At 43.1% G+C, this 12,984-nt stretch overlaps 1 protein-coding gene across 1 annotated transcript; it reads left to right on the top strand.

The window, feature by feature from the left end:
- Positions 1–1,275: 1,275 nt before the first annotated feature.
- LOC112118855 (cytochrome P450 2H2-like) lies at positions 1,276–12,978 on the top strand. The gene is made up of 7 exons (XM_029912976.1): positions 1,276–1,905; positions 5,244–5,404; positions 6,334–6,510; positions 6,894–7,035; positions 7,532–7,719; positions 9,694–9,835; positions 12,417–12,978. The coding sequence occupies exons 1-7, from the start codon at positions 1,830–1,832 to the stop codon at positions 12,596–12,598; spliced, it is 1,068 nt and encodes a 355-aa protein (XP_029768836.1). The 5' UTR covers positions 1,276–1,829; the 3' UTR covers positions 12,599–12,978.
- Positions 12,979–12,984: the final 6 nt, after the last annotated feature.

Here is a 12,984-nt window from a genome sequence, read left to right as displayed (position 1 = left end):
AGAAATGTTTTGAGCTAATGAGTAGTTTGTTGAAATTAGAAGAATTGAGGACCCAGCAGATGTTTTTATGCTGACCCACTAGGAGTTACTATAGGTTATGTGCTTTGTTAGAGTTAGCTATAAAAGATTTGGTAAAAGTAAATACCTCAGATCAGTTCACGGGAGCTTTTCTTTGGGAAAGGAGTTGACATCTAAACTCCCTATCAGCTGGATGGAAAGAGGGCCCCTGGAAGTCTGGTTGATGATTACTCAAAATCATCTCAGATTGTGGGTAACTATATCTGGGATGTTCCAAACCTATTGCTTATGTCTGTGTGTGCTTAATATCTAATAAATCATAGATTTAGATAAGAGCACTCTTATATCCATAATTTATCAGACGGAATTGCTGTGTTCTCATTGATTTATTCCTGACACTGCCTGGAGTGAAACAGTTAAGTTTTGGGTTCTGAAAACCCTGGGTAACACCACTGGTTCACTGACATGAACGGTTACGAGCACGTCACTACAGGTTTATGACAGGTAATGGCCAGGCCAATCTACTTTAGTAGTCCCAGAATACAGCCAGGAAAGCAGGGCTGGAGAGGCCAAGAGAGTCAGAACAAACCATGAATTTCTATCCTCTTCCTCTCCTGTTCTCACTAACTAGGTATATCCCATAAGCAGTGAAGGATTATTTGTATTATTGTTTTACTTAGGTGTCTCAGTTTTTAAGATTCTTTAGTAGTGAGGAAGAAATAAATATGGAAGCGCCAAGAAGTCCTTTTATCTTATTTCTGCATGAAGTGAACCATCAGTATAGTTATTTTATTACACAGGGAAAAAACACTTGAAAGGAACGTTATTGAGGTTGTAAAGTCAAGCACTCAGAAGTTAGGAAATGCTAGAATTAAGATTCCCTATGCAACTGCACAGATATCTGAGTTAATGGAGTAACTGAGAGCAGCAGTAGCTTGTCATCTTGCATGTGGACAGGCACCAGGATCAGTGAGGTGCTGGTGCATGCCTAGTGAAGACAGAACCTTTGGAGATTTTAACTGCTAAATTCTAAGAAGTCTCTACTGAGCATGTGTGAAATGTGATTTTTTTTTCAAAGGCTTGTAACTTGGGCACACTGTAGGAAACCACTGAAAATGAAGTGGCCTATAATGGCCAATTAAAACTTCTGCAGTGGTGGAATAATGGAGGGTTAGTAGTCAGCAGGGTGTTTTAGGGTATGTCTTCACTACCGGCCGGATCGGCGGGCAGCGATCGATCCAGCGGGGATCGATTTATCGTGTCTAGTCTAGCTGAAGTTGCGTAACTTAGATCGATTTCTCCCCCCCGCCCAGTGTAGACCAGGCCTAATAAATATTGTAATGGGCCATAAAAACAGTATTTCTTTAAGAGTGAACCTCTTTTGCAGTCTGTCCCAACTTGTTTTTAGCTTGGACGCGCTAATTAACTGCTGCAGACCTGAGTAAGAACTTGGTGCAGCTCAGAAGCTTGTCCCTTCCACCAACATAAGTTGATCCAATAAAACATATTACCTCACCTACCTTGTCTGAGCCATATCCAGAGTCCAACATGGCAACAGCAATGCTGTGAATAGTAATTGTAATGTAGCGGTAATGTCGTCTCCCTAGTAGAAAATAGGCACAGTATCGTTTAAGTTGAAGCTGAACCTTTGACTCACCAATGTTTGGGTATTTTTTCAAATAGGCAAACTGAGTCTGGCCCTCCCTCCTTTCATTCCTGTTCTCTTCCCATTTCCAGGTATTCTTTTCAGCAATGGGGAGCAGTGGAAGCAGCTCCGTCGATTTGTCCTCACTAATCTGAGAAATTTTGGGATGGGGAAGAAAAGCATTGAGGAACGTATCCAGGAGGAAACTTGTTTTCTGATGGAAAGGCTCAGAAACACACACGGTGGGGATTGTTTCATGTCTGTTGGAAATTGAGGAGTCAAAGACTCTTGTCTTTCTGTTTTTCATTATATTAATTGTTTGGTTCAAACGTCTTATAACTCAAGCCATTAACTGCACATATAACAACCTGTGTTAATGTAATGGGAAAGGATGTGCGAAACATTCCAGAGATGACCATTTCTGGCTGTTTCTCTCTCACATTTTCTCCCCTGTGATCTGTGATCAATGAGTAAATGGAAGATATTTGTTTAGAGTGTGTAGACGCTAACACAGTGAGCCATATTAGAGTGGGTTAGTTCCAGTGTGCTGGGTTAAAAAAACACCTATGTCTACAGTTTGCTTCTTATTTTTTTTCTCTGCTAGACGTCCAGGACCGGCTCCAGCATTTCTGCCGCCCCAAGCAAAAAAAAAAAAAAAAAGCCGCGATCGGTGGCGGCAGTTCAGCGGCAGGTCCTTCGCTGCTAGAGGGAGTGAGGGACCTGCCGCCCCCGAATTGCTGCAGGTGCCGCCCCTCTCCCTTGGCTGCCCCAAGCACCTGCTTGTTAAGCTGGTGCCTGGAGCCGGCCCTGTAGACGTCTGATGCATGTTTGGCACCTACCTTCTATAGCAGTGGTTCTCAACCCGTGGAGCACGGGCCACATTCGGCCCAATTAGCACACAGCTGCAGCCCAGCTCAGCTGTCTGCTAAAGGTCGGCCTGTGTACCAGGTCCCCCAGGTTCCTGGCTGCCCAGCGGAGGGGTCCGGGCTGCCCCATCAGCCAGCGCATTGGGGTCAGGGCTGCCGGCATGGGTTTTGGGGGTCTGGGGCTCCTGGCCAGCCCAACAGGGTCAGGGGCAGCTGCCTGGCCCTGCAAGCTCTGGGGTCTGGGGAAGCCACACAGCGAGGGTCCGGGGTCAGGGCAACCGGCCAGTCCCATGGGGTCCGGGGCAGGCAGGCGGCTGGCCCCGCATGGCAGGGGTCCGGCGTTGGGGTCAGGTCCGTGCTGCCGCTTCCCTGCCACCTGGCCCCTGCAGCCCAGATAACAAGTTGAGAACCACTGTTCTATAGTGATGGGCTCCATAGGAATGTTTGAAATCACAGTGTAAATTTACAGTGCTTCATAAACGACACTCATTCTCTCTTATCTTATTCCTCTCTATTCCTTGCGGGACATAGAGCCTTCCCCAGAGTCTTCCATCTTTGCTGGTTTCCTCCTGCAGTCTTAGGTTCTTTCAGTCTCAATTTGATAACTAACAAGTCTGCTTCTATTGTGCATTTCATGTTCCTCATGGTCTACCTTATTGCCTCTTGCCATGGGAGTTCCAGTCCAACGCCTGTCTTATTATGTGATTCAAATTTTTTGTCCATGTATGTTCTAGCCATCTCCATTTTTGTTCCAGAATTTCCTGTCTCATCAGTTTTTGTTTCATCTTCCTTTGTTTTTTCCCCCTACCCATCTGATATTGTGCATTTGTCTAAGGCAGCTGTTTATAAGAACTTGGAGTATAGATATAAGGTCTCAACACATTTCCAAGTTTCAGCACGATGTAGTAAGACTGACTTTACAATGGTGCTAAATATTTGAAGTTGGGTTGGGAAGGTAAGATTTGTATTTCTCCAGATCAGATTTAGAGTTACAAGGGCATGTCTGGCTTTTGCTAGTCTGGCTTTAATGTCTTTGTCTGTTCCACCTGTTGTACGTGGGATGCTGCCAAGATATGTGAAATATCAGAGCTCTTCTGTGTCAGTGCCAGTTACACTCCTAAATTATTATTTATATTCCAGTAACATCTAACAGTCCCAGCTGATGTTGGGGCTCATTTGCATATGGACTGTTAGAACAAATGGTTTGAGACAATTCCTGCCCCAAGCAGCGTATAATTTAAATAGACATGAATGAAAACAGTGGAAGAAATGAATGATTTTCCCTGATATTTTAGAGATGGGGAACTGAGCCATAAGATCACCTGCCTCTTGCAATATTTAATGCAACATTAAGGGCCAAACTGATGTTGCCTCTGCCCATCTGGTGAATTGTGAGTGGGAGAGGAGAATGCACTGAGACCCTTCCCCACCCCTGGTACCACATTAGTGCTGCTGCTGCTACTTGTGCACTCTGAGCCAAGGGGCAGCTATTGCTGTTCGGAATGAGTGAAAGAGAATCGACGGGTGAGGGACACAGGCAGGGGTCTGGTGCATGAAGAAAATGCTGCTTCTGGATGTTCCCCATGAGCACTGTGGTCTCAGGTCAGAGGGGTGAACTCTTGCCCATAATTCCCAGGAATGTTGTGCTGCTCCCTGTGACGCTGCAGCCCCAGGTTAGCTCTCAGTTACCCGCCCCGTGTGTTCCTTGTGCTTATGAGGAAGGAAGAACCTGAAACAGAAGCTAAGATGTCACTAGTGAGCCAGTGGGAAATTCAGCCTCTCCAGCTGCGTTAGCTGAGCTGTGGGGCCTGCTTAGTGCACACCGAAGGCAGAAAGCAGACCCATCCCCCCTGCTGTTGTGCTGGGAGCCTTTATTCCTTCCCTAGCACAACAACAGTGTATTTACGCTGCACGGCCAGGGCTGCCAGTGCCAAGGGGAGATTGCTGTGCTCTAGGAGTTAGTGATGATTAGGGACCTACCAAATTCACGGCCATGAAAAACCCGTCATGGACCATGAAATCTGGTCTCCCCCTGTGAAATCTGGTCTCCCCCCCTGAAATCTGGCCTTTTGTGTGCTTTTACTCTACAGATTTCACAGGGGAGGCCAGCGTTTCTCAAATTGGGGGCCCTGACCCAAAAGGGAGTTGCAGGGGGGGTCGCAAGTTTATTTTAGGGGGGTCACCGTATTGCCACCCTTACTTCTGCGCTGCCTTCTTAGCTGGGTGGCTGGAGAGCAGTGGTTGTTGGCCAGGAGCTCAGCTTTGAAGGGAGCTCCCCACCAGCAGCAACAAAGAAGTAAGAGTGGCAGTACCATACCATGCCATCCTTACTTCTGCGCTGCTGCCTTCAGAGCTGGGCGGCTGGAAAGTGGCGGCTGCTGACTGAGGGCCCAGCTCTACAGGCAGCAGCGCAGAAGTAAGGGTGGCAATACCATAAAATGATGGCCCCTGGTCAGACCAGAGTGTGCCAAGCAGCAGAGCAGAGTGAAAACTGATTGCCAGCAGAAAAAGTGGTGTTTGTTTAATTTAGCATGTGAGAAGTAAAAGTGGGGATTGGGGCAGCCCTAACCCACCCTCCCCAGGGAATATTGCTGTCAGCCCCACCTTGCCCTGGGGTGGGAGATCCACAATGTCCCCGTGCTGCCAGTGACTCTGATGTTGACGGTGAAGACACTGACTTAAAACTGACTCTTCATAGTTTTGTTTTGCTCCAGGGCGGCCCTTTGACCCCACCCTCTTCCTCACCCACGCACTCTCCAATGTCATCTGCTCCATCGTCTTTGGGGACCGGTTTGACTATGAAGATAAGGAGTTTGTTACTTTAATTAGTCTTGTACAGGAAAATGACAAGCTCCTGCGCTCTCCTTGGACAGCGGTATGTTCAGGGGTTTATTCTATTCTCCTCATTTGTACTGGGGGAGGGAACAGAGATTTCTTTCTTTAACTATTAATTTTCCTTAAACAAATGTTATTTCAGATTCCCATAATGGTCTTATTCTCTTCATTAGGCTGCAGCTACTACCAAACCCAGCCTTAAACTTGTTTCTAAGTCTTGTTTAAATTCCCACACAAAACACTTCATTAGCCCAGAATTAAGTTTGCTTATGGATATTCACTATCAACATTATTGGTAAAAATCAAGGAAGTTGCCAGTTAAAATATTAACATCCACACCAATGACATGTCACATGCCTTATCACATAAGCAACATGATAGTGAATGTGAACATATTTCTCACCTCCAAAGCAAACTTCCTTTCACTTCCAGCTCACAGCCAGCCACCAGACACACCCCCATTCCTGAAAACCTTGCTAATTGCACAATGAAGGGCCAAACTCTTTGTTGGCATAACTCGGTCAAAATAAAGGGAGTTACACCACAAGAGAGAATTTGACCCTTTTACTGCCACCTCAGGAAGTCTAATGTATATTTTCCTTTTAAAGTCTATAATGGTTTATTGTTGCCTAAGAAAATTTGTGGTCAGAGCTAAGATTGGGCACTTGAGTGTGTGTGTTTTTTTTTTTCCCAAGAAAAGGATGTGTGTACTGGGGGTGGTTTTATGTGGGGGAAAAAATGGAGCATACCTTAGCTGATATAACTGAATGTCACTGCTGTTTTTGTGAGGAATTTATGTATGTTCGATAGTCTTACTTAGTGGAGTTTGCAATGATCCGTTGAATCCATTTTCATAAGACGGTGCCAAAGCAATATTGTATTGTTCTGCTGTACTTGACTCATTTGAGTGAACACTATGACTGTTGTGTCCAGATATATCAAGCTGTGTTTTTCTTTCATCCTTTATAGCTGTACTCTTTTTTCCCAACTCTCATGGCTTACATCCCTGGGCCTCACCGGAGGATATTTAAAAATGCTCAGGAGTTCAGAAGACTTGTTCTGGAGAGAGTGAAGATGCACAAAGAGTCTCTGGATCCCAACTACCCTCAAGACTTTATCGATGCTTTCCTCGTCAAACTGGAACAGGTATGTGAGGGCAGCAGCCCTTCCGCTTTCCTGTGGAGTAGGTTATATGTATCATTGGGATTAATTTGTTAAGTAATAATATAGGACATGGCTTTGGAGAAGGCCCGAAGGGAAGACATGGTCTCTGCCCAAGGAACATACATTATAATGGTCAAACTCTGCTCTCCTCCTTCATGTAAAAAAAAAAAAAATCAACTTATTGCACAGAACAGGCCCATTGCACCACAGTAATACAGTTGTAATGTCAGGTGCTATGGGCCATTTTTGTGGGATTTTTATAATGATCAGAGGTGGGTCACCTGTTGGGTAGAAGAATATATATCTGAATATATCCTACAGTTTTACTGTCAAGAATCAAAGATCATCACCAAATCTTTTTTCAGGAGCAAAAGAATGTCCAGTCAGAATTTAATGTGGAAAGTTTGGCACGAAGCACAATAGAGTTATTTGTCGGTGGAACAGGGACAACCAGCATCACTCTGAAATATGGACTCCTGATTCTTCTGAAATACCCAGAAATAGAAGGTAGAAGTCTCCCCTCCCTGAACACACAAAATGTTAGGTCCTGGGGGGAAGTGAGGAATGCATGGACCAGTAAATGGATATAGACATCTCCCCTTCAGTCACCAGAACGTGCCACGCCTGGCCTGGCCTGGCCTGGCCTGGCAGTGACCTATGTTGTTGTAACATGGCGGTGGTTCATTAGTTTATGTGAAGTGAGTTGAAGATGTGTTCGGAGGGTTGGGGGGGTTCCCTGCAGGCAGGAGTTCTCATCCAAAAAGCACCATTACAATGGGCATTACTTGTCCCCGTATTGACAGTCTGAGCAAAGGGTCCAAAGGCTAAATAGGCCGTTGTGATTGAATTCCTCTCTCAATCCAGATCAGTGAAGTTATTGTAACACCAAATTGACCAGATTTGTTATAATCCCAAATAGCAGACAGTGTGACACAATGGTGGGCAAATTTATGGGAATCCTCTTCTTTACCATTATAATTAAGCCTCATTAATCTGATGACAGAGAAAGTTCACGAAGAGATTGACCGTGTGATTGGCCGAAGCCGAAGCCCCTGCATGGCGGATCGAAGCCAGATGCCCTACACAAATGCTGTGGTACATGAAATCCAGAGATTCATCGCTCTTGTCCCATTAGGTGTCCCACGTGCTGTGACTAGAGAAGTTCATCTCAAACAGTATGTTATTCCCAAGGTCAGTTCTCAATGTGTCTGTGAAGGGTCAAGTTCTTTTACCTTTTTCTCTTCTTAATTTTGAATTATTCGCAATAGAAATGCTTCAACTAGATTTTGTGTGGTGTTTTTTTGTTGCTGATTTACCAATAATATACCAATTATTACTGAATCCCTCTAAGCCTCTGCATGAAGCAGAACAGCAGTTTGCAGTCTGCAGACTGGGCTTTCATTCCAGGAAAGGGTTTCAGATTCTAGCTGTGGCATTTAGATATGGAATAGAAAATGCATTTAGCAATGGTAATCACTAAGATTTTGGTATCAAACTAGTATGCAGAAACATTCTCTTCTTTTGAGGCCAAAGGGCTTTTTTTTCTGGGGAAATTTCTTGGCACAGTTAGTTCACAAGCAGAACATCATAGCAAATGGAAATGACTGAATACATTTAAAAAGTATTAGAGCCCTCCCAACCTTTGCTTATTTCTGGAACTGAATGCAAGCCAATCAATACAAATACGAAAGAAAACAAAAACTACACTTCAAGGTTACTGTATTTTTAATAGTGAGCCAAGCTTGCACAGTTCTTGGTTTTTGTTTACTAAATAATGAAAAATAGACTTAGATTTATATTAAATAGACTAATAGATTCTTATGCTAGACAGGACCATTGTGATCGTATTAAAATGCATATTGTTTGCTTGAGTCCTTTTTACCAAGCAAGCTAGATTGCTCTGAATCAGTGACCTGTCCTCTTCAGTATTTGCCACTCCCCCAAGTTTTGTGTCATCTGCAAATTTTATCAGTGATGATTTTCTGTTTTCTTCTACATCCTTGTTAAAAATGTTAAATAGCATAGGGCCAAGAACCAGTGCCTGCAGGATCCCACTGAAAACAGACCCGCTCAATAACAATTTCCTATTTACAATTAAATTTTGAGATCTATCAGTTAGCCAGTTTTTAATCCATTTAATATGTGCCATATTAATTTTATATTCTGTTTTTTAATCAAAATGTTATGTGATACCAAGTCATGCCTTATAGAAGCCTAAGTATGTCATCACTACTACCCTTATCAACCACCCTTGTAATCGCATCAAAAAAGGATATCAAGTTAGTTTGACCGAATCTATTTTCCATAACCCCATGTCGATTTGAATTAATTACATTATCCTCCTTTAGTTATTTATTAATCTAGTCCCATAATATCTACTTCATTATCTTGTCTGGGATCGATGTCAGGCTGATAAGCCAGTGATTAACCAGCTTATTCCATTGACCCTTTTTAAAAATTGGCACAGCATTAGCTTTCTTCCAGTCTTCTGGAACTTCCCCACTGCTCCAAGATTTATTGAAAATCAACATTAATGGGTCCACCAAGTGCCTCGGCCAGCTCTTTTAGAACTCTTGAATGCAAGTTACCTGGACCTGCTGATTTCAAAATATCTAACATTAGTAGCTTCTGCTTAACATCCTCCGAAGATACTAGTGGACAGAGATACAAGGCCAGAAAGGATGATTGTGATCATCTAGTCTGACCTGTATAACATAGGCCATAGGACTTCCCAAAAATAATTTATTTGATGTAGCTTCTCTCTCTCACTGGCAGGGGTATTTTGTTGGGTCTGATATGCTGAATAATAATACTTACCTCCTGTATCTCAAAGCACTTTACCAAGAGGAGGTAGTATCGCTATCCCCATTTTACAGAGGGGGGCAACAAGGGCTCTGACACCAAAAGTGACTTGCCCAAAGTCACTCAGTGTATTCTAGCTCTGCCAGTGAGTAGTACAAAGGGTGAACTGCTGTTCAGTGGGTATAACTGTGCTCATGAAATTTTAATATTTCTGCTTCTGGTTGAAAGCATGAGGTTCAGGGGATGCAAGGAAATGAAGAAAAACAAAGATGGATCCCACAGTCCAGCTCAGTGAATTTTGGAGGCTTCTCTCTTTTGGATAGTTTCCACTTTAACTCTTTTCTTCTGCATTTGCTAATTCAGGGGACAACAATATTCCCTGCACTGAAGTCAGTTCTATATGACAGCAGGGAATTTCCAAACCCAGAGCAATTTAACCCGGGACATTTCTTGGATGAAAATGGTGCCTTTAAGAAGAGTGACTACTTCGTGCCTTTTTCTGCAGGTAAAATAAGCCGTTTTTATTTGAGATCCTAGACTGCCTTCTGGCTTTGCCTTGAACTTCCTAGTGGCTCTCAGACTATTTAGTGCAGAGGGTTTTCAGGTGGCCTATGAAGCAGAGTCTCTCATGCTAGCAAAGCATCTATCAGTCTTTAAAGAGTGTCACTTTCTGTTCCTTGGTCTGAAATGAGTTTTTTTTCACTAACTACACACTCCTTTCTCTTCGCTCTGCCTGGCAACTTTGTGTCTCGCTTTGTGTGGTGTCTGTCGGGTATAAATTAATCCATGACCAAATGTGCAGATAACCCTAAAATTGAAGGGAGTACCAAACATACAGTAAGACACAGCCAACTGCATAGTCATCTGGAGAGAGATCCTAGAAATGCAGGGCTGGAAGGACCTCGACCCGTTATCAAGTCCAGCCCCCTGCGCTGATGCAGGATCACGTAAATCTAGACCATCCGTGACAGATGTTTGTCCAGCCTGTTCTTAAAACCCTCCGTTGATGGGGAGTCCACAACCTCCCTTGGATGCCTGTTCCACAGTTTGACTACCCATATCGTTAAAAAAGTTTTCCTAATGTCTAACCTAAATCTCCCTTGCTGCAGATTAAGCCCATTACTTCTTGTCCTACCTTCAGTGGACAAGGAGAACAGTTGATCCCTGTTCTTTTTCTAACAGCCCTTCACATATTTGAAGACTATTATCAGGTTCCCCCCTCAATCTTCTTTTATCAAGACTAAACAGGCCCAGTTTTGTTAACCTTTCCTCAGAGGTCAGGTTTTCTAAATCTTTGATAATTTTTGTTGCTCTCTTCAGGACTCTCTCTAATTTATCCACATCGTTCCTAAAGTGTGGTGCTCAGAACTGGACAGGGTACTCCAGCTGAGACCTCACCAGTGCTGAGCAGAGTGGGATAATTACCTCCGTTTCTTATATATGATACTCCTGTTAATACACCCCAGAATGTTGTTAGCCTTTTTTGTAGCTGCATCACATGGTTGACTTTTATATTCAATTTGTGACCCACTATAACTCCCCGGATGCTTTTCAGCAGTACTACTGCTTAGCCAGCTATTCCCCATTTTATAGTTGTGCATTATAAATGTCCATATATTATAAACATATTCTCCAGTCCATTATCCAAGTTATTAATGAAAATATTGACTAGTACTGGACACAAGAAAGGCCCTTCCTGGACCCCATTATATACACCCTCGCAGTCTGAAAGCAAATCATTGATACCTACTCTCTGAGTAGGTTTTTTTCAACCAGTTCTGAACCCACCTTATAGTAATTTCATATTGACCACATTTCTCTAGTTCGCTAATGAGAATGTCATGTGGGTCTGTGTCAAAAGCCATATTAAAACCAAGATATATCACATGTACTGCTTCCTCTCTGTTCTCTAGGTCAGTAACCCTGTTAAAGAAGGAAATCTGGTTGGTTTGGCATGATTTGCTCTTGACAAATCCATGCTGGCTATTCCTCATAACCCTATTATCTTCTAGGTACTTACCAATTGATTGTTTAATAATTTATTCCAGTATCTTTCCAGGCTGACTGATCGACAATTCCCCAGGTCCTCTTTGTTCCCCTTGTTAAAGATAGATACTATGTTTTTCCATTCCAGTCTTCTGGGACCTCACCCATCCTCCATGAGTTCTCGAAGATAATTGCTAACAGTTCTGAGGTTGTTTCAACTAGTTCCTTAAGTTCATTGGCCTCTGCTGACTTGAATATGTCTAACTTATCTAAATATTCTTTAACCTGTTCTCCCCCTATTTTGGAGTGTGTTTCTTTCCCCTTGTTGTTAATATTAATTGTGTTGGGTATCTGGTCACCTTTCACCTTTCCAGTGAAGACTGAAGCAGAAGGGGCATTAAATACCTCAGCCTTTTTGATGTCATCAAGGGGCTACTTAACTTCTCTACTTGAATCTAAGCTACCGAGCCTCCCTGTCACTCTGTTAACAGTGCCTTTCAGCCTTCCTCCTCCATCCTGCTCCTTAGGACACCTACACCTTTCTAATTGTTACTTCTCCCCTTCTACTCAATCACCATCATGTCAGTCCCCCAGAAAACTGTGTAGCTTGTTTGGAATGTGGATAACCTATTCCTCAAACCCCACATCTTCCCGCCCCCCACATCTTCCACCCTTCACTCCAAACTGCCTTTAAAATGGCAATATAAGGAACTCAATTCTTCAAATTATGTGTGAGTGGCTTCTTAAACCCCCCATACACTTTCATACCTTGCTGAACTCTGAGAAACAGCCATTATCCTCCATGCACTTGCCCTGAATCACTCTGTACATCTAACTTTAATCCTCACATTTTGCTTCCATAATAACCATATTTAAAATGCAACAAAGAGTCCTGTGGCATACTACTGATGAAGTGAGTATTCACCCATGAAAGCTTATGCTCCAATACATCTGTTAGTCTATAAGGTGCCACAGGACTCTTTGTCATTTTTTACAGATCCAGACTAACACGGCTATCCCTCTGATACTTTACACCATATTTAAAATGTGCTGCAAAGAAAGATCTCCAGCATCAACTCAAAATTCCTTTTTCATTGCAGGGAAACGGATTTGCGTGGGAGAGGGTCTGGCTCGGATGGAGTTCTTCTTGGTACTGATCATGATTTTGCAGAACTTTACCTTGAAACCTGTCGTTGACGCCAAAGACATTGATATAACTCCCGAGTCGAGCTTCATGTCAAATGCACCAAAATCATACCAGCTCTATGTTCTTCCTCGTTAAAGACAATGAAAAATCACCTCAGTACCTTAGACCTGTGCATTAATCTGATTGTCTTTGATTATGGACTCATTAACACAGTGACAGAAATGAACTCATTGTCTTCAAAGAGAAAGATCAACTACTAGTTTTTTATGTAACTTCAATTTAACAAAATTATGTGTAGTATCAAAAATTAACCATACAATTGACTCAAAAGCCATGTAGAATAACTGTGTACTGTTCTCAGACAGGCTCAGGTGTGAACAGAAGCTGGGTATGTTTTCAGTTCATTTGTGGTGTAGCTGACAATTATAGAAACTTCTTTAGGCAGATGTAAGGCTTCTTTATTGACAAGGAGTTAGTAACTGTGTCCAGCCCTTGAGCTCTGACCAGCCAATGAGAATAAA

Source organism: Terrapene carolina, unplaced genomic scaffold, assembly GCF_002925995.2.
Source record: "Terrapene carolina triunguis isolate 2854851 unplaced genomic scaffold, T_m_triunguis-2.0 Scaffold402, whole genome shotgun sequence".
Taxonomy (NCBI): domain Eukaryota; kingdom Metazoa; phylum Chordata; order Testudines; family Emydidae; genus Terrapene; species Terrapene triunguis.
Note: the sequence above shows the minus strand (reverse complement) of the source record. Positions and strands in the feature narration are given on the sequence as shown.